Source organism: Populus alba, chromosome 16 (genome assembly GCF_005239225.2).
Source record: "Populus alba chromosome 16, ASM523922v2, whole genome shotgun sequence".
NCBI classification, from domain to species: domain Eukaryota; kingdom Viridiplantae; phylum Streptophyta; class Magnoliopsida; order Malpighiales; family Salicaceae; genus Populus; species Populus alba.
Genome location: NC_133299.1, coordinates 2,553,642 through 2,581,266, shown reverse-complemented (window position 1 = coordinate 2,581,266; position 27,625 = coordinate 2,553,642). Strand labels below are relative to the sequence as shown.

The window sequence follows — 27,625 nt, the reverse complement described above, 5'->3', positions numbered from 1 at the left end:
TGTAACTGAGGACTTCAACCAGAAAGCCAAACGGTGAAAAGTGAGATCAAAAATCATATCCCAATCAGGAGCCTTGGATTCGAAGATTAGGCGGTTGCGCGCTATCCAAAATGACCAATACAGACCTTTACAGAGGAGTGTAATAGCACGACGCTGAAATTTTCCATTAATCAATCCGGACCATTCCTGCAGATTTTGATTTGGGTCTTTGTGCAGACAACCTGAGCACCCGAACCATTTCAAGAAACGACCCCAAAGAGACCATGTTATAGGACACCAATGGAAAAGATGATTAATTGTCTCGGTTTCCTTGCAGCAGAATGGGCAGTGAGATTCCTCATAATTTATGATTCTCCTCTCAGCTAAAAAACTTCTTGTACTCAAACCTCCATGAAGAAGAAGCCAAATGAACACATCCACTTTTGGGGGGGCATAACCATTCCATAGCAGAGTAAGGGAGTGATTATTTTCAGTGACCGATAGACTATCAAAGAAGAGGCGACCTGATTGAGCTGAGTACATGCCAGAGCTGTGGAATTTCCATAACTTGCAGTCTGCACCATCTGAGAAAAGGAGACCACGCTGCACCTCTGCGATCAAGCTCTCCCTTTGGCAGATCTCACGAGGCCGAAGGGTTCTTCTCCAGGAAAGGTTTAAAGATGCATCTGTCAAATTGTATATATCTGCAAGGTTGGTGTTTTGCTGCAAGGAGAGGTTATAAAGTCTGGGGAATAAGAGCTGGAGATTGGTTGCAGAGCCGAGCCAAGAGTCAGTCCAAAACCGGATGTTCCTCCCGTCACCCACCTTGAACCCGACATTTGCATGTAAAAGATTGGCTATGTTTTGTGTTGAGAAGATTGCCGAAACAATGCCATGCCAAGTTGGAGATAAAGAACCTGCAAACTCAGGGATACCATTTATAAAGTGAGGTCGGTATTTTAGAAGAATGTGTTCTTGCCAGCCTCCTGCCACTCCATTGTCTAGATTCCATATCCATTTAAAGAGCAAAGCCAGATTTTTGTTGTGGATGGATCCCAACCCGAGACCACCAGAAGATTTATCCTTTATTACCTTATGCCAAGCCACCTTAAAAAGGCCATGAGAAGTTGAGCTTCCTTTCCAAAGGAAAGACCGGGTTAGAGAAGAGATGGCTTTAGTAACACCCTTTGGCATAGCAAAAACTGACATGTAAAACAGAGGAAGAGAGCTCAAGACTGATTTAATTAGACATAACCTTCCCGCTATGCTCAAAAAATTCCCTTTCCATGTGAGTAGCTTTGCTCTGATAGTGGACAACACTGGTTTCCAAGTAGAGATTCTGCTGGGATTGGCTCCAAGAGGTAGTCCAAGGTACCTAACCGGGAAAGTATCACTACGACAGAAGACTGAGTTCGCCAGGCTAGAGGTGTAGTCGTTGTCCAAGTTGATACCTATTAGTGAGCTTTTATAGAAGTTAACTTTCAGTCCGGAAATGATCTCAAACCAACGTAGAATCCTCTTGGCATGTAGAAGAGAGGGAAAATCATTTGGCAAGAAAATCAGAGAGTCGTCGGCATATTGCAAATGAGTTAAGTAATGACCTGGGGTAGTCTGTAAGCCTTTGAAGTAACCTGAAGCTGATGCCCTATTGAATAAAACTGTCAATCCCTCAACTGCAATGTCAAATAGGTGTAGTATGAAGTAACCTTTCTCTTATTTATTTTTTGTTCTTAAGTTTTTGGTTTTGTATTACCGTTGTTGTTGATATTTTTACATTATACCAAACCATCATTCCTCCAACAGTCGGTGCCCGTCTGCTCACATCGTCATAATGAATTGTTAAAAAAAAGTTTAAAGAGTCAGCATTGCTTAGAAAAGTTCCTTTTCGACTAGAGAATTGACGATGCGAGCAGTCGGTGCCCGTTTTAGTCCCTTTCCTAGAAGCTTCCAGGCAGAGAAAGTTTACAATGTGATTGTTGATTACCTTACAATCGCTTGGAAGAACATCATTTGTAGGTTCAAATACCCTTTGATTCTCATTGCAGATAATGGGAGGCGGTTCGATAAAGTTTATAATGTGAATTTAGTCCCTTTCCTTGAAGCTTCCAGGCAGAGAAAGTTTATGATGTGATTGTTGATTACTTTACAAATGGACCGAAGTAGAAGCAGTGGCTGCAATTACGGAGCTAAGTGTAAGAGAATTCGCTTGGAAGAACATCATTTGTAGGTTCGAATGCCCCTTGACTCTCATTGCAGATAATGGGAGGCGGTTCGATAACTCGAAATTCAAAGTTTTTTATTGAGGATTAAATATTGAACTTCGATTGACTTCTGTGGCTCATCCCCAATCAAATTTCGGCAGGTTTGAGGTAGAAAGTTAAAGCTAAAAGGATTGGGAAGAAGAGCTATCGAAGGTTTCCTAGATGTGAAGTTATTTACAAGAGCCGGAACTTTTAGTAGTTTGATTTTGTTTGTATTGTGGTGTTTGTATATTGTACAAACCTTGTAAGTAATTTGCTTCAGTTGATTTTCTCAAATGAAAAAAATACAATGCGATCCCCGAAAACTCTACTAGCCGTGAGTCACCCTTTGCTCTGATATTGTTCAGATGTGAGGAGAGATGGGAATCCCTTCTGTCAGGATTTGTATGTTCAATGAGAGTGAGAAAGGGGAAGAATTGAGATTCAATCTAGACCCAATTGATAAAAAGAAGGATCGATCAGAGTGTATAAGGAACTTGATTAGCAAGGTGAGGGCAAGACTCTTTTTATAGGGAGATTATGTATTAAAAGGGAATCAAATCTATACATGTAACATCATTTTCCACCATCTCCTCTTCCCTTGCCCTCTAACAAACAGACCAAACCAGACCACTCCCTCATCTTCCTTCGCCCAGCGCCGGCCACAGTTCTTCCATCTCTTTCAAAACCAAGCTACTCTTCTTGACTCATAAAAATCCAGCCCTCTTACAACTAGAAGTAGTGCTCCAACACCCATAACACCAGCGTTCACCGTTGGAGGAGGCCAATATTTGGTTATGTTGTGCACCTCATCATTGTCTTCATTCGGACCGGAGGGATCGTACATATCTGTCGCCGTTTGCGAAATCTAATTGTTTGAAGGTTTATGGAAACCCCCCTAAGACCTATCACCGTCGTCGGCTGATTTCTCATTCTTCTACCGTTGGATCAACTCGATTTTTGGGTATGTAGTGTGTCTCTATAGTTCCTACATCTAGACTATAGAGATCGTTCATATTTGAACCCACTAGAGAAATCTTACCATTTGAAGATTTCTGGACAAACCACTCTCGGAACAGTCAGAGCCGCCGGCCTATTTCTCCCTTTTCTACTGTTGGATCAATCTGAATTTTGGATATATAATGCTTATGGTTGTATTACACATTCTGAACGATGGAGATGAGATGAAACCCTTCCAGCAAAGTGCTATGAACGTTTAAATGGTGGCTCGTCAATCTCAGGTCAGTTTTGGTCTAACTCCGATCTAGGGAGATCCAACCGTTAACTTGAGCTGATATTTGGATATATGCTGCATAAGATGTGTGTTTACCTTTTTACCGTTGGGATTTGCTATTTTTTGAATTGTTAGTGAGTAATTGTTGTTTAAAGCTCTGTCCAAAATCTATCATGGCTTTCAATCCGAAACCCCAAACACCCAAAGCTTCAGCGAAGGTCCGGGTGTCCCTGAAGGTGAGTTTGGGCATGGTTTTTTGTTGTGGTTTTATAACAAGGTCTGGTTTTTTTTCTAGAGATTTTTGAAATCTGATTGGGTTTGCACGAATTTTGTATGAATCGAACTAAATAAGGTTCAAGCTATCACAAATGTCTGATTCTTTTAAGGTGTAGAGGAAGGAAACAAACCCAAACCGTCTCCCTCGTGATGTTTTTTTTCCTGGAGACAAAAAGATTGGTAACAGGACCAATCTTTGAAAACATCTTTTTGAGGTCATGATAATCTAACCATGATGGGAAACGTTCAATAAAGAACTTAGAAGGGGTAAAGGTCGGGAAGGTTGTGTTAGAAGAAGGTTTGTTAACGTTCTGGACGTTTCTTGTATGGTGCACAGGTCTCAGTAGGCTTAGTGTAACAAGGAGAATGGAAGGTTGTTGTAGGTGTTTAGGAGGGGGAGGGGGAGGATATATGAGCTTGAAGGTTGTGTTTGAAGGTGTTTGAGAAGTTGTATTATTCATGTGAGGTTTGAGTAACGTTGCTAGGGTCTGGTTTGCAGGAGTGAGCGAAGGCTTTTTGGTTGAGAGCATTTTGAGAGATCTTGTTATTGTATCATTGTTCTTTGGGCTAGGAATACTGCAATTGTGTTTAGAGGGTGGTTGTTGTTTTGGGCCAAGGTGGCTGTTGGAAAGGGATTTTTAATTGTTTGTTGATTCATGGGATTTTAGAAATCAAACCTGCGTTGGGTAGGCTGTGTTTTGGTGTTGGTTTATGGGATGTTTAGTGGTTGAGGGGGTAATGTTAGCTTTGGGTGTTTGGGGTTTCGGATTGAAAGCCATGACAGATTTTGAACAGAGCTTTAAACAACAATTACTCACTAACAATTCAAACAATAGCAAATAATAACGGTAAAAAGGTAAACACACATCTTATGCGGCATATATCCAAATATCACCTCAAGTTAACGGTTGGATCTCCCTAGATCGGAGTTAGACCAAAATTGACCTGAGATTGACGAGCCACCATTTAAACGTTCATAACACTTTGCTGGAAGGGCTTCATCTCATCTCCACCGTTCAGAATGTGTAATACAACCATAAGCATTGCATATCCAAAATTAAAATTGATCCAACGGTAGAAAAGAGAGAAATAGGCCGGCGGCTTTGACTGTTCCAAGAGTGGTTTGTCCAGGAATCTTCAAACTGTAAGATTTCTCTAGTGGATTCAAATATGAACGATCTCTCTAGTCTAGATGTAGGAACTATAGAGAGACACTACATACCCAAAAATCGAGTTGATCCAACGGTAGAAGAATGAGAAATCGGCCGACGACGGTGACAGGTCTTAGGGGGGTTTCCGTAAACCTTCAAACAATTAGATTTCGCAAAAGGTGACAGACATGAACGATCCCTCCGGTACGAATGAAGACAATGATGAGGTGCACAACATAACCAAATATTAGCCTCATCCAATGGTGAACGCCGGTGATATGGCTGTTGGAGCACTACTTCTGGTTGTAAGAGGGCTGGATTTTTATGAGTCAAGAAGAGTAGCTTGGTTTTGAAAGAGATGGAAGAACTGTGGCCGGCTCTGGGCAAAGAAAGATGAGGGAGTGGTCTGGTTTGGTCTGTTTGTTAGAGGGCAAGGGAAGAGGAGATTTTTTTTTTGTTTTTCTCCTGCAATTTTGGTCTTTGGGTTCTCAGCTGGTTTTTGGGCGTCGGTTTGATGATGCGGTGGCTTGATGGTTCGGGCTGGTGGGTCTAGTTCGGTTGGTTCACTGCTGGTGAAGGGAGAAAGGTAGATATGTGTTTTTATTTTTAGGGTGTTTTACCAGTTAGGTGCAGGGTAAAGGAGTGATTGTTTTTTACTTCAGTCCATGTATCTTTAAACTCTTAACAATTAATAATATCACTTCGATTATTATAATTTTTTTTTAACAATATCAATTAAAAATTGGTTAAGTTTAAACACATGCCTTCCAAAATCCATTACAAATCAACTAGTCATAAGCCAAGAATTATTCCGAGCAGAGGATCCCTAGCTAGAGAGGTTGGAAGAGGTCTCATCATCACGTTTCTTCCTGGAAGCTCAGGCCGGGAAGGCTCTTCATCCTCATTTATCAGTCCCCATTCAATACGAGCTAAAATAGAGATCAGCTCGACAGTTTCAAGAGGAAACCAAAGGATAGGTCGAAGAAGTTCTTCTAGCACTTGGATTTGTGCTAACCGAAAACTCCACAAGTTCGCTGTTAAACTCCTGGAATGCTCGGGATTTAACTATCAATGCCTTGGTTTTTCCAGTATCGAATTTTAGAAGCTTAATCATTAGCTTGAAATCGAAAAGAGATTAATTATAAGATTAGATTTCTAAAATGCATCAATTTACCTTCCGGCCAATTTATATTGGCTTCATGAATCATTTTGGTAGAATTAATTACAAATTTCTTCCATAAAAACTTGAGGGTAAGTTTTGTTGGATGCGACTTTTTTTTTTTTTTTTTTTTTTCTAGCAGTGATAATAGAAGAAATCATTTGATTTAACTTTGAAATGTAGGGATGGAAATTGAGGGGGAAAATGATTTTTTTGAGAGATAATTGGGAGACATTCAAACCTGAATGAAAGATTTTGGAATTTATTCCTTTAAAGAAATAGGATGTCAAGTTTAGACAAATCCATATCCAAGAAACCCTTACACACAAAATCAATTCTACTCATTAAGTAACATAAATCGAAGATGACATTTTGGTTTCATTTTTGTAGAAGTTTGGTAGTTGAATTTCTCAATAAACAAAAGCAAATTAAGAGATCATCAACACTTTTTTTGTTTTAATTTTCTTATAGTAATCAGGGAGAATATTATTAAGATATAGCTAGCGCCATTAATAAAATGACAAATGGATTAAAAAAAAATTATAATAAAAAAAAAATAAAGGAATAACAAAAAAATGCTAATCCAAAGCATTAGACCATCTCTCAACACATAATTTGAACATTTAGATAGATCAAAAACCTGGATAAATATGTTAGAAAATAATATAAATTAATAAATAAGATTTTTATTTAACAACTTAAATTTTTAAATTGAATTGATTTTTTAACAAAATAAAACTTTAAAATTTAATTCAAAGCCATTGAACTAAATAATAAAAAGATAAATCAACACTTTTTTGTTTCTTATATTTTTGCATGTAGATGTATACTATAACACAAATGTCACCCTAAAATTAGTTTCGAAAAAAAAAAGAAGAACATGTCCTTTACATAAAAAAACAAAATATAATTGAAAATCATATATGCACCAACCACATACCAACTTGGATGCTATTGTATTTTTTTAAAAAATTAATACATAGAACTGCTGTCACCAGCCGACAACAAGAACTATAGATTAATTGCCAATTGCAGCTGTAATGATATTTATATATTCAATCATCGTCATCCACGCAAGGGCTACATATAAAAACATGCAATGCAATGTCTACAAGGCGAGTGTTTTCAAATCAAAATAAAAAAACTACTGTTTCTTCCCAATCTCTTGACATTATCATTTTTAATTGTCCCGGTACTTGTTCATGGGATCTTCAATATTTTTTTATGGTGGGGTTGTTCGACTTACCTACTTTTTTTTTTTTTTAATATGGTTTCGATTGATATGGTGGGATCGCTTGACTTCCGAACTTGTTTTTTGAAGGAGAGAAAAGACTGCTTAGTTCTTAATTAGGAAGAAGGAAGCCAGTACATCTCATGCAATGCCAGAGAGAATTAAAAACTTTGGCTAGCACGTAGTATGTATGATTTTAGTTCTGTCTTGTTTTAATAAAAATAAGATTAAATTATAACTTAGATAGACAATGGATTTTAGCTCTTGTACATGTTATGAAAACAGCTCGCTAAGATTAATCATTTTTACCATTTCGTCATTTCAAATAATTCTGAAAATATTGAAGGCAACAGGAAAATTCAATGACTCAGTATTGATGGTGTTTAGTTTTAATTAAGAGGATGTTTTTGGTAAAATATTTTATAGAATAATATTCTCTTTTTTTTTTTTCCTGTATTTGATTCTCATAAAATATTTTATAAAAAATAATTGATCATTCATAATATCATCAAATAATTTCAATCACCCTCCATTACTACCATCACCTTCATCATTATAAATGCCAATACCAACACCACCATAACCATTTTCATGTGATTGTTATCATCCCATAATTACCCTAAGATGGAACCTAAGAATTTTCAAGAAAAAAAAATTCAATTCTTTAAAATGGTAGGAGGAAACATATGAGTATATATTGGAAGTCAAACAGTATATGATAGCATCTTTCCAGTCAATGTCACACCAAAATATAATACGGAAAATAGTTAGTATGAATCATTCAATGCTGGAGTAATTAATTGCTGCAAGAAATAACCTATAGAAAGCAACATATACCAACAACTTTATTTATTTATAAAAAAAATGGCCTCCGGCGAAGAATTGGGTAGTTATACATGGCGGCAAAAATAACATCCACACCATTAGAAAATATCTTAGATTGATGTCTATGGGAGCCAAAAAACTTCTTTTCTTTAAGGGTAGGTAGAGACGAACTTAACCGGAAGGTGAACATACTACTTAATTTTGCATATTAGGGGGAGGTTAAACGTATAACCAAAAACTTTTGCCAGCAAAAAATAATCTACTTTTTAATTTGTAGAAATTGAATTGATCAAAATAGTAAGAAAATAAAATATAGTTGTTATATAATTAAAACAAGGGAGGGAGATTTTGGTGAATATTTTTTTTTATGTCACAATCTATTTTTTTAAGTATTTTTTTACTTGAAAAAACATTAAAATTAATATTTTTTTAAGTGAAAATTAATTTGAAAAACAGGTTGTTACACAAAAACTTAATATTTTTTAGGTATTTTTAAATAATTTTAATATGTTAATATTAAAAATATATATATATATATATATTAATTTAATTTTTTTTAAGTAAAAAACACTTTGAAAAGGAGGTTGTAACACAAAAAATTAATGTTTTTTTAAGTATTTTAAATGATTTTAAGTCAAAATAACAAAATTAAAAAATATATTATTTTAATATATTTGTAATTAATAAAAAACACAGGGTAATAAATAACACATTTCATCCTAATGCTAACCCAATTATTGCACGGACATTTAAAAAAAATATATAGTTTTCCATTAATCACACATTGCTTTCAGCCGCCCCCAAAGATAGGTTTCAATTGTTTGAAAAATCTGAGCTAAATTATTTATTTACTTGTCACTTTACGTCACCCGATATTTTATATTAGAGCTGAATTAATAAAGTTATTTATTAGGTTTAAGCTAACCATTTCAGTTTTTATTCTAAAAAAGTTACTTTACATGATATAATAATAATAATTTTTGTGATTAAATTATTATGAGTTTAAAAAAACCTTGTTATCTCAAAAGATATATTAAAAACTAATATAAAATCAATATTAAAACCTCATTCAATAGTATTTGTATTATTTTCCTGTCAATTTTTGCATTGAGGGATATGTGATTTAGAAAGTCTTTATTCGATAGAAACACCAAATATATATATATGATCAAGAGTTGGCTTCAAAAACTTGTTTATTGGGTAACGCATACCAACTCCAATTTGTATATTAAGATACATATCCATTCATGAAGTTGGTAAGGTGTATCGTTTTCATTTTAACACCGAGCTTCATTCATACTTCATTAATACATCCATTTAATTATTCTATTTAACGTGGAAACCACTAAATGAGACAAACCCGGCACTACAAGCAGGCAATTCGGCTATAACAATTTTCAAGGCTCAAACTATCACTCACACGCAACATGAAAGAAAAGCAAAGATATAAATTAATTAAATAGCTTGTAAGGAATGTACGTTGTGCCCCCTACTCCCACATATTTTAGAACAATTTCATTACATTTGTGTCCAAGGCAAGGTCTGAGGGCCAGTCTTTTGACATATCCCTGGCAACATGTTTGCCCGATCATTCTTTAGCTAGATTTGCTTTAAGTGTTTATAATGGATGTGAGGTATGGCTCAATCAGCCTCCCTCTATAGATAAACATTTATCTAGCTACTTTAGAAGATATATAACTCTTAATTGTATTTGAATGTCTTTGAATTCTTCTTGTTGTGATTTATTTTGGGGCCTTGCATAAATAAAAAATTCAAAAAAATAAAGTAAAGATAAAATACTAAAAAACTAAAACAAAATGATGACGGAAGGGAAAAAAAAAAATCTATCAATTTAGAAGAACATACTAGAACACTAAAGAAATTGCCTAAGACTAGTCAAGGAGAGTTAAAATATATAAAATTGGAAGTTTTAACCTTATTGATAAAGAGAATTTAATTTTGAGGAAGAAAGTTCAACATTGTATGTTTAAGCACTCAAATAGAATTTTTCAAAGTTTAATTGAATTTTATTTAGGGCTTAATTGTAAGGAAAATTAATTCTTGAAGTCAATTTAAGCTTTAATCAAAAGAAATTAAAGTTTGGGGTTTGAATTGTAAATTTTAAGAGTTAATTTGGTTAAATCAGGAGTTTAATTGCATAAATATTAAAATTTAACAAGTAATTAGAAGCTTAATTGAAGAAATTTAAAACTAAGAACTAACTTGTAAGAAACGCGAGACTTCAGGGTTTGAAATCGATGAAATCATGGATGAAATTGAAGAAAATTTAAAAGTTTGATGATTAATTAAGATTTAATTGAACATCTGAGTTTCTTAGTGACCCTAACCTAAACAATCAGGTGACGACTCCCATAACTCTCCAATGTCGCTTGCTCACGTGTGTGACACTTTTATAATAATGTATTTTTTGCATTTCAAACTTCTTTTGTAATGATACATAAATGAGAATAGTCACATGATTTGGCATTAAGAAGCTAAGATCATTATTCTATAGAGATTTATGAGGTTTTTCGTAGCTTTTATTCCATCACCATGTATAACAACTAGTGACAGAGCATGATCTATGCTTTTGAGGGGCTAAACTCTAATGAAAAAAATAAGAGTATCTTCTTGTTACTCAGTAGTTAGAGTGCCATAGAAAATGGCAACCCCAAACTCATTCAAACAATTCAGAAATGCATACCAAGTAAAAAATGTGGTAAACTATTTTTTATTAACTAATACGTGAAATTATTCAAACGTGTTATTTTGCAAATTACCAAATCAACTTGTAGCATTAATTATTAATATTTTTTGACATAAGGGCGCAATATTAAATATATATTCTGTGTTTAGAAAAACCTAGAAAATCAAAGGAAAAAATATAGTTTTTTAACCATCCTACCAACTCTTGAAGTTATTATTTTTAATCTTCGAACTGCATCTTCATATAGATTAACAGAGAGCGTTTTAATTAATTACAATAGGGATGGAGGTGTGGTTGTCACTTTAATCTGCAAACATTAATTAATTACTTTAATGCTGGTAAAAAATCAAGAATCGATTACATCACATTAATTAATTAATTACAGAGTGATTTGCAATAGAGACAGACTATAAATAAATACAGGGACATTAATGTTCATCCAAAATAATAATAATAATCAATGGTCATTTTCATCAACTTTGACCTCGTCTTAAAAAATAAAAAATAGAAATATTCTTAAAATTGCTTTCCTTTTCAAACATTTTTTTGATTTCTTCACAAATTAACTTGCTACATAAATTCAAGGAAAAATTAATTTTCAATAACTTTGTCCTCGTGTTCAAAAACAATTCAAAGAAATAAAAAAATAAAACTGGGGCATAATGAGAATTACATAAACAAATAGGGACAAAAATAAAAAACGCTTATCAAAATTTTAAAAGAAAAGTTGACGAGGGCATATGGAGAAGTTTTAAAAGAATAAGAGTCATATTGGCAAGTTCCAAGACTTTCGCAGTAATAACAACAATCATATCATTTACTTTGACAAGTCTTGCTAAGGTTATCCAATTATTTATCTCATTAGGTGGTCCTAACCTTTCAACTTGTGTCCTCAATTCCCTATATAAATACCAATTATCCAACATCAACTTAAAACTATCCACTAATATCACATCTTTCTTTCTAATAAAGCAATCTTCCATGGATCAGCTTCCAAAATGTGATGCAAATTACGTTCCCCTCACGCCCATAAATTTCTTGAAGAGAGCTGCCAAAGTTTATGGCAATCGCCTATCTGTTGTACACGAGAGAACCCACTTCACATGGCAGCAAACATATGAACGTTGCCTCCGCCTTGCTGATTCTCTCCGTTCCTTTAATATTGCCAAAAACGATGTTGTAAGTTTTTGGATATAGCATATGTCGTGTCCATGTTTTTTGTTTTGGTTCGATGGCTAGGGTATTCTTGGACCAGCGTATTTGTTTGCGCACTTACGATGTTATTTACTATCTTATTAACAGGTTTCGGTTTTGGCTCCGAACATTCCAGCTCTGTATGAGATGCACTTTGCGGTGCCCATGGCAGGAGGGGTGATCAATGCCATCAACACGAGGCTAAATCCAAATCACGTAGCCACCATCCTGCGCCATTCAGAAGCGAAGGTCTTCTTTGTTGACTACCAATTTGTGCAGTTGGCAAGGCAGGCCCTCCAAATAATGATGACAAGTGAATCTATTTCATCCAAATTAGTTCTCCCTTCAGTCGTTCTCATTGATGACATTGAGTCTCCGACAGGTGCCATTTTCGGCGAATGGGAGTATGAACAACTTGTCCGAAAGGGCAATCCAGGGTGCATTCCTTATGAGGTCCAAGATGAATGGGATCCCATAGCCTTGAATTACACGTCTGGAACAACATCAGAGCCAAAAGGAGTTGTCTATAGCCACAGAGGTGTCTTCCTTGGCTCCCTTGGCATAATCATTGGCTGGGAAATGGAGAGTGAGCCTGTGTATCTGTGGTCTCTTCCTATGTTCCACTGTAATGGCTGGACCTTAGCTTGGGGCATCGCAGCACGCGGTGGAACCAACGTTTGCCTACGCAATACCACAGCTAAAGACATGTATAGGAACATTGCGCAGCACAAGGTGACTCACATGTGCTGTGCACCCATTGTTTTCAACATCCTTCTTGAGGCCAAACCTGACGAGCGTCGAGAAATCTCTTCTCCTGTCCAAATACTTGTCGGTGGTGCACCACCACCGGCCTCACTTCTTGAAAAGATGAAACCATTAGGATTCCATGTCACTCATTCCTATGGCCTGACAGAGGTTGGACCAGCCCTTGTGTGCGAGTGGCAAGCTAAGTGGAACGATCTTCCTAGCCAAGATCAGTCAAGAATCATGGCTAGACAAGGGATTAACACAGTAGCTCTTGCTCATATGGATGTTAAAGATTTGAGTACAATGATCAGCGTGCCTTGGGATGGTAAGACAATGGGGGAAATTGTTCTGAGAGGAAGCACCGTTATGAAAGGATATTTCAAGAACCCAAAGGCCACCGCGAAAGCATTCGAGAATGGATGGTTTGCTACAGGCGATATTGGGGTCATACATCCTGACGGATACTTGGAAATCAAGGACAGATCAAAAGATGTCATTATATCTGGTGGTGAAAATATCAGCAGTGTAGAATTAGAGTCTGTTCTTTACAGCCATCCAAGAGTCCTAGAGGCAGCTGTGGTGGCCATGCCACACCCAGTTTGGGGAGAAAGTCCTTGCGCTTTTCTTGCCATTAAGAAGAACTCGGAAGGGAAATCTGATGATGTCAAAGAAGCTGATATTATTGCTTATTGCAGGAAAAAGCTTCCCCATTATATGGTTCCAAAGAAGGTGGAGTTCATGTCTGAGTTACCCAAGACTTCAACAGGAAAAGTTCAGAAATTCCAGTTAAGGGATTTAACACGAAACTTTGTTGTCTCGGAGAACTTTCCTAGCAAGAAGACTGCCCAAATCAATGCCAAAACGGAAACACAAGGACATAAGGCTCAGCCAGTTCGTGTTCCTTCCTCTCGTCTTTGAACTTGACAAGGTTCAACTGTTTATCGCCAACTATCATTCTTTTTCTTCTAAACAAAACAAATAAGGGTTGAGGGTAGGGTTCAACTCTCTCGGTTGAGCTTGATACCTGCCCTTTCCCTGGCATATATCACGTTACCTGTTTTTAATATTTTTGAACTATGGTTTGATGATTATATATATATTAAGCTTGAAGTGCCAATTACTTTGTGTTAATTATATAGACATCGAATGCCTCCAGTAAAACGTTGTCTAGCTAGGGATGCACAAGTCAAGACTGAGTTTCTCGGAATGCGAGCATGCCTTGAAGTTATTCAAAAAGTAAAATGATATAGTGCAATATTGGCTAAGAATCAAGCATGGTCTCTCTACTTTTTGCAATTGGTTAAATTGAATGTTGTTTCAAATTTGAATCTTCCGATTAAAAGTGATTTAAACCACTTAATTCATCTCCACTACTAATTAAATAACTAAATGAATGACAAATGTTGTGGTGTAATTGAACAAAGAACCTCAAATTACCTTACATTGAAAGTAGAGGGGTTGAAATGACATTATTCAAAATAAAGATTTAAGTTCACTGAATGGGAAAAGCTGAAGGAGTTAACTTCAAATTTTTTTTTTAATTAACGTAGATGTTCAGACAAGTTATGCACAGCTCGACTAATCTTATAAGTTCTTAAAGTTAACAATTATATATAAATTTTCAATAACTCTAAGATTTGTATGGTACTCGAACTGATGACCTTCTAATTATAAAATAAATTTAAAATTTTGACCTATTAAACTATATTTCATTTTAATATCATGTAACAGAGGATGCTTGTCAAGTTTTATTCCATTTATGTAATATCGAACAAGTATTTACTAATTCAGCGCAAAATCCTTTGTATTTGGTCAGCGCAAGCAACCAATTTTTCCTGCTATATATCATTACTTAAACATTTTAAATAGTGACTCCAAAAATTAAAAAAATTAAAAATTAAAAAATACAGAAAACTATTAAAATTGGTGGGAGCTGTTATTAGATTTTTACAACAAATATTAAGTTGTTTTTTTTTTTTTTTTTATTTCTCCATTCTAAAATCGATTATAATTCTTTTAAGACATTATTCAAAAAGAACTTGCAGACCAGATCACACGAAGATAGTTATCGGACCCAATCTAATAATTAATTTATAAAAGTATTTAAGTTAATATTGTATCATCGTTTCAACTCGGGATAATTATTTTTATTAAAAAAGCATTGTTTTTTTTTTTTTTTTTTTTGTTCTCTTAGTGTTGACTCAGTATAAGTTAACTATATCACTAGAAACCTGATCAAAATAATCATTTTTATCGAATCGATGTTTTTTTTTATGAAGATTCGGGTCTTGAATTTTTCAGATCAATCCATTAATTAAACCGGTTAAACAACTATATATCATCGTGAGAACCATAACTAGAACCCCACCATTGTAAACTAGCCGCACCACACCATCTCATGGCAATCCGTTGCTGTATTTCTCAATTTGATTCGGCTTTCTCTGCACAAATCAGTAGCCCTCTTAAGAAAAAAAAAAATCTATAATTGTCCTCCCTTCTCTTGCCTATATGGCCATATATAAGATTCTCCAGATCCACCAATAAATTTTTAACATTCTGCCGACAAGTTTTAGAATAAGCTCATGCATGATCTTGAACTCGGATATTGTTAATGATATTCAAATTAATGTTGTTGAGTTCATAATCCTTCTTTTATTTATACGTAGTCAACGGTTTAAGTTGAAGGAATCCGTAGACGTATTCTGTCGTTCATGATTTTAAGCTGGTATTTAAATGCAAGATGGGATTCTGATAAATATTAATCTTATCTCTAAATCAATAATATTGGATTATATTGAACATTAGAACTCAAGATGAGCTAGCGAAATCAATATCTAATTGACGGTGTACCTAACAGGTTAATTAAATCTTATAAGTTTAGCTTAATCCCACTAAAACAAATACAACAAACATTATATAATTAAAAACAATATCATATCATTAAAAAAAACTTGATAATTTGTGCTTATGAGACTCAAAGTCCAATAAACATAAAGAAAGTTTGTGTTGTTTTTCTCCTTTTTTTCCTTTTGAAAAACGTTGAGAGAAATTAAAGTCTATTGAGATTAAGAGCTAGGGAGGGAAAAAAGTATATTGAAAGAGAGTGTGTGACTTTTTATATTTCGAATCTAAGAATTGGAAATTGCATTCCTTGCTAGTATTATATTTGGAGAGTTCAACCTTAAGTTGCGTTTATGCAAGGTAAAAAGAAAAGGAAAAGAAAAGATGAATTTGTTATAGTAATAATTATTACAAAGATAATGATTAAAGGTGTGAAAAGATGTAAAATTGTTTCCTGAGACCTTAAAAATCAAGAGTATTAGCATGATCATAAATATGTAATAAATATTACATAATGTTTATGGTATTAGAAAACAATATAAATCATATCTTGAAACTTCATCTAAAAATTTAAGCTATTAGATTGAGATGATTTTTTAATATGGTATCAGATCCTTGATAACAAAGTGGTCACGAGTTTGAATTTTACCATCCTTATTTATTTAATAAAAAATCAAGCACATAATAATATAAGCTTGTGCAAATTTCCAAGTTCAAAAGACTTTCACTTGAGAAGATGTATTGGAGAATAATATAAATTATATTTTAAAATCTCACCTAAAAATTTAAGTTTATTGAGTGATATAATTTTTTAATATGTAGGAGGTTCCATAAGAAAGGTGCAAGTCAAATTGAAAAAAAATAAAGAAGATAAATTAATATTTTCACTTTCGAAAATCTTTTTTACCCCACTCATTTGCACCAATCATGCATCATTAACAATTATCATCATATAATTTAACCCTTTTTATCCCTCTACGAAACATATTTATTTAGAAGATGTATTTATCAGAAAAAGAAAATGATTTTTTTTTTTGTTTTTTTAAAATCAATTATTTACTAATGCTTGATGATAAATAATAAGGTGAAAACGACATTTTGAGTCTAAAAAAATAATCAGTTATGGCATAAATATAACGTGAATTAGTTACTAAAAAACATAACATATAGTCTTTTTTGAAAGATTTTTCTCCATTTGAAAATAAAAAAAATAAAATACATCTAATTCTTTCATCTTTGGATGACATTTTTTATTGTCACGCTTCTCATCAAATAAATAAGTACACAACTAGCAATTATTCTTGTCCAATTAATCTTATATAGGAATTATTCAAGTTGACCTACGATTTTTTTGTGGAATTATTCTTGTCCAATTATTAACTTTATACAGGAAGTATTCAAGTTGACCTAAAATTTTATATGTACACGAAGTGTTCAAGTTGATCCCACAAGCAAGTGTGAAAATATAATAATTGTTAAAATCATAGCTATCAACCGTCGCGTAGCGTGTGACAAGCAACTTTCTTTACTTTATTATTATTATTTATTTTTACTCACTGATGTAAGCATATTACTTGTGGAGATGGTATTGTAATGTGAATTAATTAAAATTATAGGCTATGATAGGCCTCGATTTTTTAATTAATGTAACCTAACTTGTGATCATAGTCAGACTGTCCAAGATAGCCTTTATGATTTACTCTTACAAGCTAAAAAATATATTATAATATTCTTGAAACCAAAATGTTATTAATATATAACAAGGTGTTCCTTTAATATCTTCAAACTCTTGAAAGTGTAATTAATTTGCATTAAACCTCGAGGGTTTATATAATTTGTACCAGAATATTATAAAATTCGGGGAAATGTCATCTTTATCCCCCAATCATCATTATTCAAACAATAGCTTGTCAGTTGCTTCATTTGCCATTTTATTTTTTAATTCTATGAAGGTTGACCTTTTTCAAGCTTTAACGATGCATTTTTTTTTTTTTTTTGCAGGCTGAGGTCTCTTCTGGAGATGTGATTCAACCCTTGTTTTCAAAGAAACCAGTCGCAGAAAAAGCATGGGGATGCAGTCCAACGCGCGTTCCCAGTAGCCATGCCCATGCTGAGGAAAGTTGTGCTATGAAATGATAATATAGCTTTATTTATTTTTAAACATGGTCTTGTCTTGCACAAATCTTGTTTCAAGCACAGTTTTTAAAAATGGTTTAACTTGGAGAGTTTATATGAAAATTTCAAGACTACGAGTCTAATTCATCATATTAAGTTTTTAGCTGAACTAGATAATATAATAACTTGGTAAATTAGATTGATTTCAATTATGTTTTTTGTAACCCTGATTAATAAAATTTGGTCGGATGAATATTGAGAAATTAAAAATTAAATTAAAATATTGTTATTTTAATAAAAATAATTAACTTAATGAGTTGATGTATAACTCAGTATCTTTTGAGTTAGAACCTGGATGAACTGAGTTGGATAACTATGATTTGAAGTTAATATTTGATTGTGCCTCCTCAGGGAAAAAAATAATGGATGGAGAGATGACGCAAGCCTATGGTATCCAACTGATGGAACCCACGATTAGCTCAGCTCCATGTCACCTGTATTCCTATGATTATTTCAGCTCTATATCTATAAAAGCATTAAAAAGTACAACATGTATATGTCTTAGATTTTTGTTTATAATTTTTTGTTCAACTGATCTTGCCTCCATATAAGTTCCAAGGAAGGAAGAAGCGGAAGATTTGCGCTAAACAATGTGACGAGGGGATAACATAAAAGTCTGTAACTGTTCCAGGAAAGCTCAATGCAAAGGCACTGTAGACACTCTTTGTTCCTACCACCTGCAGGCATTGAACGTAGCATTGCTGATCATAGCATGAATCCATAAATGCAATTTAGTTCTACAAACAAATTATCATTTTATAATTCTATAACTTCTCTAGCGGTGGATTCCCAGCTAGAAATTGTTATGATTTGATTTCCGGATCAATGACTGACACATAATCAAGGTTTCTCTCTAATATTCCGCAATCTATACGAACCCAAACTTACCTAGAGATGATTTGGCTAAATAATCTTGCTTTGACAGTTCATAAATTGCATTAATCTTTTCTGGACAGAAACGCTGCAAATAAGGCTAAGGATCTCTTGGGAGAAGTCAATGGTGCTAAATATGATGGTCGCAAATGCAAGGATGTCACCATAAACTTGTGTCCATCCACCAACCTGGGATGAAAAATGGATCAAATTTAACAGACATCAAAGGATCAAGTTTTATTGCAGACGAAATTTACTGCAGTTACATTAAGTTACAGCAACAGCTAGACTAACCTGCTTATCCTCAAACCAAGATCTGTAAAGCACAGTTGCATTCAATCCTAGCTCTTTTTGCCAATCCATCAACCAAAGTTCTGCTCCCAGTAAAGGGAACTGTAGAGGGCATTTCAACTTGTATAATAGATAGACTGAATAGTAGCCACATTGGCTATTATAAATGAGAGATAAAAATCTTGTTAGAGTTACCTGTAGACTAGGACCCGGATGCCTGAACTCACCAATGAACCTACAATATTAATTGTAGGTATCTCTAAGTTCACAGTTCAGCATATCATAATTCACCACACTAAAAGAAGTAAATGACTTATTGAAACACCCTATTGTCATTTACATCAAAAAAGAAAAGAAAAGGAAAGGAAAGATCAAGAAAGCTATCCTGCTTCAAAGCAGAGAGAATTATATTACCTGCTGCAACCTGTCCACCTGGTGACTCCTACAAGCTTAGCATGTATAGCTTCTTGCATATCTTTCCTGTTCAAATATTCAGATGATTTTCGTTGCACACAAACATCTATTTCTTATCATCTTTCTGCATTCACAGAGAATAAAAAAAAAATAGCCCCACTGTAAAGTTAAAAGCAAAGGTAAAACAGCTTGCACGATAGGGTGACACAGGGAGAGCTTATTGTCTTATCAAGTACCTCTTGTACTGATTTTGTGGATGATGAAACTTGAAACCTTGGTCTAAAAGGGTAACTTGGAACATCCAGCTGCGATTCACTAGATGATATGCAAAAGTCGCCTATGACATTGTAATTATCAACTGCATTAGGAATTTCTACTGAAAGTTTCTTATTCACACCCACACAAGCAGCAAGTTTAGAGCCTATTCTGCTGAATTGAGGAGTTCATAAGCAGCATCTGATATCAACCCATGAGCCCAATAGTAGTTGCCCTCTAAGTTAAAATCCGTTTTGAACTCCAATAAAGCATTTCCTACTGAAAACGTATCAAAAGTGAAATATTGGCACTCCATGAAATATGATTTGAGAACATGAAAGGAAAAAAGCTGATAATATCAGGATTATCTGTGTATCTATTCTGTACTCACAGCGAAGCCCTTCAGATTGGATTTTAGTCCTGACTGAGAAATGAGGTATGTTAGTTGAGGGACATAGTGGCCTGTCATTAGAGGATTAATCATTAGCTTGATGATCAATTGATCACTCACTTTAACCAACAGATACAAATTCATAGTTGTTTCTTCCAGAAAAATTGCACGTTTTCAATCTTTACAGAACTCAAGGTATCTGCATAGCTCTCTTCTCTATCCTTGTATTCAGGGAATTTGACAAACCATTTCTCCAAGAATATGAAACTGTCTTGTGCTGAAGAGAAGAAAGCCTTGATATTTTAAGTTCTGAAAAGAAAATTTCCAAATACTACTTATGCCCATGAAATAAAATAAAAAAAACACCAGAAAGAGTAACGATAAGGTTGATGAATTGATAAAAATTATGGATTTTATCAAAAGACTAGGTGAGATATTAACATATTAGGCAACCAAGTCGATGGAGGAAGAAACTTGTACCTGTGATAGTGTCATTCAGTAAGGCATAGAAAGATTGCTTGGCAGAATAAGAGAAACCAACCCCTGCTGGTGATTCCAGGTACAGCATGTTTGCTTCTGCAGCACAAAAGAAAGGAATGTTTAAACTCTTTGCAGGGCATAATCTGTAGAGAACATATCCATCCGGCTTATAAAGCATCACATGGCTGCCACGGGTTAGGTCATTTGCAGTCAACAGAACTTCTGGATGAAGATTTTTTCAGGCAACCACTAGAGGTTCCCACACCAAATGTTGAATCAGATTCTGATGGAGAAAGAAGTTGATGTGGTCGGGCTTGTGATAATGAATGATTTTGAACAATGAAGTTTGCTACAATTAAATGAGGATATGCTCCAGATAAATTGTATGGATAGCTTAGCAAATATATTTATGGACTGGTGAGACAGATTTAGGTGTTAAAAAGTTTGGTCACGTCAGACTAGAGTAATGTTTCAAAATAGTTATAACATTTAATCTGATCATTGGATCGTGCTTATATTTTTACAAGAGTTTTCAAAAGCTGTCTGGATATTGAAAATCTTTCCCAGACCCCTTTATTTTGGCAATTTTTGTGTTTTTCCTTGTTATTTTCAGATTTCCTACTTCTTTCGGATTTTATGCTTTTTTTCTTTGTAGTTTCAGATTTTTGTTTTTGTTTTCTAGTTGAGGTAGAGTTTTTGATCTATTTAAAATTTTGTAAACTTTCTAGGAAAAAAGACTTCATTATTATTATTTTAAGAGAATAAACTAGCAAATTTGAGGTTCATATATACAACACATTTCGCTCATAAATTTTTTTGTTATTAGTTTATTGCTGTATTTAAACCTTCCACTTGCAATTGAAGTGGGGAGAAGATTTAAAATGGACAGAGTTAACAATTATGAGGAACCTTTATTCCAGCAAAAATCATTTCTGACCAGAAGCCCTCCACCACCGGGTCTGAAGGAGCCATTTTCAGAGAAAGCTTCTAATCTAAAAGAAGAACAGCCAGGCCCTACAAAAGCAACAGAAGAATTAACACAACAGTAATTAAACCATTCAACAAAAATGAATATCTTCTGAATTATCCTACTTGAGTGAAAATAAAATCTAAGTCCCCCCCATTTAGCCAGAGAACAAGCTTTGAAGCTGGGTCACTTCTGCTTCAGTCAAATAATAGAAAAGTGTTCTCTGTTGCTTTTCGTCGACAGTTACATCTCCTGCATGCTGCTGGAAACCAGCTTGTGGCTGCCCTGGCAAGCTCAGGATTTTATCATCAATTGAGGATGCGGCTACTGCTCTTGATATTTGGATAATAGTTACACACAGTACAGCAACAATTACCCATGATTGAGAACGCATGGTGTTTAAAGAAGCAAATCTTTTTTTTACATCAAGTTAATCTAAAATATGTGTACTTTTTTTTATAGAATTACTGTGCAAATAATTGATTGATTGTATCATCAGATAGTCTTAACTTTTACTTGGAAGAGCCATACAGCTGGGATTGTAGCAAGATTTATTGCCTCAATTTTATTTTATTAGAAAACTCTGAAAGGATAGTTAGTCCGCACTTGTGACAAACCTTCCATTGACCCACAGAATACAAGCATCGACACGAAATGCAATCTGAATATTAAAGTAGGAAATCCCTTTCAAATGACAAGAATGCAATCTCTGGAGCAGTTTAGAAGTGATATTGTTGAGGTCAGAATCTATGAACAGTTTTAAGTGTATGGGGTCTAGAAGAAAAATGACCATGGGATACAATCACTGTTCCCTTGAATGTTCGAACACTTCATTAATGGCTGAAACTTACAAAAACTTATTCAACTTGTATAACTTTATCAATCTTCAAACGGAAGAATGCAAAATGAAAATTTCATCAGGTACACATTATTTCGATTGTCAAACAATCTTTCCTTGGTGCTATTTTTATTGATATGATGATGGTGCATCACTTAAAATAAAAGGTCCATATATTTAGACAAGAGGTTTCCCAGATAGAAACGCTGCAAATAATGCCAGTGATCTTCCGGGTGATGAAAATGGTGCCAAGTGAGAGCCTCCCCTAATGGTGGAAAATGTCAGGATGTCACCATAGACTTGTGTCCATCCTCCAACCTGAGAGCAAAAGATTCAGAGCACGAGATCAGGAACCAAAACAATGTTTACTTCTTAATGATTTGTAACTTGGTTTATCTTAAGCTGCAGCAACAGGCTAACCTGTTTATCCTCAAACCAAGGGGTATAGGGCACAGTTGCATTCAATCCCAGCTTTTTTGCCAAGCCTTCTACCAAAGTCCTACTCCCCGTAAATGGGATAGCCGAATCCTGATCTCCACTGTATTTAAATTTGTGTTATTACCACTGACAGTCTCCTGTGCTAGCTGGTAAGAAGAGATTTAAAGCTGGTTCATGTACCTGTATACTAGGACCCGGACGCCTGAATTGACCAATGAGCCCACGACATCAATTGTAGGTATCTCTAGGTTTCGAAGATCATAGTTTACAACACTAAATGGAGTAATAAATCAAAACAAGTTATTCTCATCATGTACAGAAAAAAACATAATGATAAAACACAATAATTAAATGCTCCAAGTCAAAGTGTTGGAATCAATCACTAATTACCCACTGCAGATATTCCATTTCGGTGTTCCGACAAGCTTGGTATGAAAAGATTCTTGCACGTCTTTCCTGTTCAAATATACAGAAGTTTCTTCTTGTACACAAGGATCAATGTTCTCTTGAGCTTTCTGCATAAGGGGAAGAAAAATCCAATAATAAGTCCAAAGAAGAAAAAATGTAATGTCTTGAGATGAATTGTTATCTCTTAAAGAAGTTACCTGCTGACTGAGAGCCTCCCGCAATGATTCGGTGGATGAGAAAAGCCTGAATCTTGGTGTTAATGGGTTATTTTGAACTCCCAATAGCGATGCACCAAATGACAGACAAACATTCGCAGTGACATCATATAGGTCAATTGCGTTCGGAATTTCTGCTTTAAGTTGATCACTCACTTTCGAACAAGAAGCCGAAAGAGAGTTTCCTATACGCTCTCTCCAGAGCTGTGAAGTGTTACAAACTGCACTGAGAAGTTCATAAGTAGGGTTTGATATCAATCCATGAGACCAATAGAAGTCGCCTTCCGAGTTTAAATCTGTACTGAACTCCAATAGAGGGTTTCCTAGCTGAAATGCCAAAAATCAGATAGCTCAGAGAATATCAATTAAAATATGTGGGAAGAAAAGGTAATACTATCAGAATGCATGTATCTGTGTTGCTACTCACTGCTATGCCCTTCAAATTGAATTTTAGTCCCGACTTCACTATGAGGTCTGCCAGCTGTGGAACATAGTGTCCTGTCAAGAAACAGAGTTCAAGATCACTGATCACTTAGACCAACAGGCACAAATGTTTTACTTGTTTCTGCAATGTACTGCTTTCGTTGACTTAAATTCACCTGCGTAGCTCTCTCCTGTGATAAACAAATCCCTATTCTTGTACTCGGGAAATTTCAGAAACCAATTCTGAAGGAATACAAAATTGTCTTGCACTGAAGAGAAAGAAGTGAAAAAGGTAAGTAACTAAATTAAAGGTTAGGTTATGATGTCAGAAATATAGCGACGAAGTAGCTAGATTAAGAATTGTGGTAACCTGTGATGGTATCGTTCACCAAGTCATAGAAAGATTGGTTGGCAGAATAAGAGAAACCAACTCCTGCTGGTGATTCTAGGTAGAGCATATTTGCTTCTGCAGAGTAGAGGAAAGCAAACTTTTAGCAGTTCTTTTTACTACAAAAACAGAAGAAAGCCATATGTGACAACCTTTGTTCCAGCTATAATCATTTCTAACAAGACTCCCTCCACCACTCGGTCTGAAGGGGCCATGCTCAGAGAAAGCTCCTGCTCCAACAGAGGAACAGCCAGGCCCTGCAAAAGGAACATAAAAATACAACAGCGTTTAAACAATATTATAAATAAAACACAGAAAACGATGACCAGAAAAATACTAGATAAAAGAAAATGAGTACCCCCATTTAGCCAGAGCACAAGAGGTTTTGAAGCTGGGTCTATTTCTGCTTCGACAAAGTAATAGAAAAGAGCTCTGTCTTGATTTTCGTCTACGGTTACATATCCTGCATATTGCTGGAAACTGACTCTTGGTTGCCCTGGCAAACTCAGGAGTTTATCATCTGCAGAGGAGTGTACAGCTCTGCATATCTGAAAGAAGGTTGCACATAATACTGCCATAGCTATCCATTGATGAGCCCCCATGCTTTTGGCAGGGAGAGATATGGGTGTGTTTGTTTTAGCATTTGTAGTTGAGGTTGTGGTTAGGTATAATCTATTTATGTACAAAACTCAACCACAAAAAACTAATTTTTCTTGTTTTTTATAGTTTTTTTAGTGGGTTCCACACCCAAACATCAATCTTCACCTCTAATACAAACACACACTATAGAGAGCTACAATACTTCAAATCAAGCCTCAATTGTGTTATTTATATAGCAGTTTATAGTTAAGACTGTTGAAATAATTAAGATTAAACACAAAAAGTGTTAGGATACTGGCATGCAAACTCGACAAGACAAAAGGCTAAAATGAGAAATGAGATATAAAAATTTACATGGTTCACCCAATTAGGCTATGTCTACGAGCAAGTATAGAAGGATTTTACTAAGTAATATGAGAATTACAACCTCTCTCAAATAATAGGAGAACAACTAAGAATCTCTCTATTATTGAGAGAAAACACCTTATTTACTTTCTCACAAATACCTCATAACTTTGTGAGATTACTCTCTCTTCATTCTTCTCTTGTTCTCTTTATCTTGGTGTACAAAATAAGCTTGGAGGCATTGCTTATTTATAGGCAAGAGTAAGGGGATAAATACTATAAATCATGGCACCAATTATACCACAAATTATGCCAACAACTCCACTAATTATGCTAATAATTCCATCAATTATATAGATTTAATTAAGTGACTTTTCAAAAAAGAGGTTAGAATTCTTAATAATTTGTATATTATGAATTTATAGATTTAATCTAAATATAAATAAAGTATATATAGATTAAATTAACAATATTATTCTATTTTTAATAAATAAAATTACATAAATATTATTTAATAAAGACAACTTTGCAACTTCATTTCTATTTCTATCGTGGTAACCATCGAAGCATTGTCCAAGTTTCAAGGGAAAAGTCACTCTTACACAAAGTCAAATATATGACATCGCAAACATAACAAGGAAAAACGGCCAGGTGAATCAACTTACGCATTTCATAAGCTTGCCAAGAGACAATGCCATCCTCGGAAAAAACGTTTTGGGGGGGGAGAGAGGTGAAGACCCCAGTATTCATGCGACAGCATATACTTGATCAGCCATGAAATCATCAAAGGCTTTGTCTTGATATCTGACTTTCTTATTAAAGAAGCAACAAATTGAGGGATTCCCTTAGATTCTATATATCCCTGCTGAGTGAGTTCAATAGAGAAGTCACTCAAACTGAAAGTAGGGGGATGTAGCTCGTTGATCTCACTCATCGCTTTCATCTGAGCATCATTGAGAAGAAGCCTTCCCCATTTACCTTCTTCTTCGTGTATATCTGTAGCTTGTTCTAGCTGACATGCTTGCATCAGGTAAGGAAAAAGGAGAATATAGGCGTTTGAAAAATATCATCTATCAGTCGCAAGAATAAGCTTGTCGGAACTCCGAAATGGACTTTTTGCAGTGGGTAATTAGTGATTGATTCCAACACTTTGACTTGGAGCATTTAATTATCGTGTTTTACCATTATGTGTTTTTCTGTACGTGATGAGAATAACTTGTTTTGATTTATTACTCCATTTTAGTGTTGTAAACTATGATCTTCGAAACGTAGAGATACCTACAATTGATGTCGTGGGCTCATTGGTCAATTCAGGCGTCCGGGTCCTAGTATACAGGTACATGAACCAGCTTTATATCTCTTCTTACCAACTAGCATCAGGTAAGGAAAAAGGAGAATACAGGCGTTTGAAAAATATCATCTATCAGTCGCAAGAATAATCTTCATTGCAGATGGAATGTTCAAAATCCAAGAGGTTCCTTAAAAGGATCTAACTTACCAGGGGTTACTTGCAGTCTTTAGAACGATTTCTTTCTGATAATATTTGTGGAATTGTAATGTTTTGAGTTAAAGGAATATAGGAAAAGACAACAAAGCTTTTGGAGGCTTAAGGAAAGAGTATAAATAAAAATATTGTAATAATTGAATAAACATAATAAAATATAAAAAGAAAAACAAGAAGAGACCTGCAAAATTTTGAGAGAGAGTCGGCAGGAGTGAAGGGAGAAATAAGAAGAAGAGAAAGAGGGAAAGATAAGGGAAATAAAAGGAGTTGATGGAAAATAAGTCAAGGGGGTAAGATTTATACTTTAATGTGTATAATATGTTTTCTTTAGCTTTAAATTTCGGTTTTGATGAATGTTAGGATTTTAAAAATTTATGTTTTGGGTTTAATTGATGAATTAAATTGAATGTTAGGGGTTGATTATTTGGTTGATTTTAAGAGATTGAATTGAAAGATGATGATTTTGAGTTATGATTTTGTTTGAATGGTGAATTTATGTTAGAAATTTGGAGAGAACAGTGGGTTTTCTGTTAAAATTCTGGATTGGAGGTTGAAGATGACGAAAATTCAATTTGGTTCCTCAATTTGCAAAAATTACAGTTTAGTCCCTTAACTTTGGAAAATTACAAATTGGTCCCTGATGCATATTCCGAGATTCTGAACAGAATAAAATATGAATTATGGCCAGAATTACTGTATAGTTATGAAATTTTAACACTTTCAATTTGGTCCTCCAATTTGATAAAAATTACAATTTGACCCAAAACTTTTGGTAAAATTCCAGAATGGTCCCTGGAGCATAATGAGATATTCTGGACAGAATTGAGGATTAATTATGGTCAGAATTTCAGTCTATTCATGGATTTATGACAAATTTTAGTTTGGTCCTCCATTTGACCCTAAAAATTTGAAAACAATTACAAAATGGTCCAAGGAGCATAATTAGAGGTTCTTGAAAGAAATGAGGATTAATTATGGATATAATTCCACTATAGTCATGAATTTATGATATGTTTATTTTGGTCCTCCAATTAGA

General features: G+C 34.6%; 2 protein-coding genes and 2 long non-coding RNA genes across 5 annotated transcripts; 1 reads left to right on the top strand and 3 right to left on the bottom strand.

Moving 5' to 3' along the window:
* Window positions 1-11,729: 11,729 nt before the first annotated feature.
* LOC118033282 (trans-cinnamate:CoA ligase, peroxisomal) lies at window positions 11,730-13,860 on the top strand. Its single transcript, XM_035038212.2, has 2 exons — window positions 11,730-11,981; window positions 12,105-13,860. Exons 1-2 carry the CDS (start codon window positions 11,784-11,786, stop codon window positions 13,659-13,661), a joined length of 1,755 nt encoding a protein of 584 aa, XP_034894103.1. The 5' UTR covers window positions 11,730-11,783; the 3' UTR covers window positions 13,662-13,860.
* Window positions 13,861-18,344: 4,484 nt separating this feature from the next.
* Window positions 18,345-19,191, bottom strand: LOC118033284 (uncharacterized). The gene is made up of 4 exons (XR_004684837.2): window positions 19,119-19,191; window positions 18,927-19,025; window positions 18,648-18,821; window positions 18,345-18,436 (listed from the first exon to the last, which is right to left on the bottom strand). It is a non-coding gene; the product is annotated as an uncharacterized lncRNA (long non-coding RNA).
* A 1,013-nt stretch (window positions 19,192-20,204) lies between these two features.
* On the bottom strand, window positions 20,205-21,962 carry LOC118033317 (uncharacterized). Its single transcript, XR_012168241.1, has 3 exons — window positions 21,373-21,962; window positions 20,464-20,559; window positions 20,205-20,292 (listed from the first exon to the last, which is right to left on the bottom strand). It is a non-coding gene; the product is annotated as an uncharacterized lncRNA (long non-coding RNA).
* A 254-nt stretch (window positions 21,963-22,216) lies between these two features.
* On the bottom strand, window positions 22,217-24,805 carry LOC118033285 (serine carboxypeptidase-like 45). Of its 2 annotated transcripts, none has more exons than XM_073405461.1 (9): window positions 24,499-24,805; window positions 24,293-24,397; window positions 24,123-24,218; window positions 23,929-24,021; window positions 23,757-23,827; window positions 23,097-23,656; window positions 22,887-22,979; window positions 22,689-22,806; window positions 22,217-22,586 (listed from the first exon to the last, which is right to left on the bottom strand). In XM_073405461.1, exons 1-9 carry the CDS (start codon window positions 24,740-24,742, stop codon window positions 22,446-22,448), a joined length of 1,521 nt encoding a protein of 506 aa, XP_073261562.1. In that variant the 5' UTR covers window positions 24,743-24,805; the 3' UTR covers window positions 22,217-22,445. The 2 variants fall into 2 exon arrangements, with proteins under 2 accessions (XP_073261562.1, XP_034894107.1); XM_035038216.2 differs by lacking the exon at window positions 23,929-24,021 and having other exon boundaries at window positions 23,097-23,221; window positions 23,312-23,656; window positions 24,499-24,804.
* Between the last annotated feature and the right edge of the window lie 2,820 nt (window positions 24,806-27,625).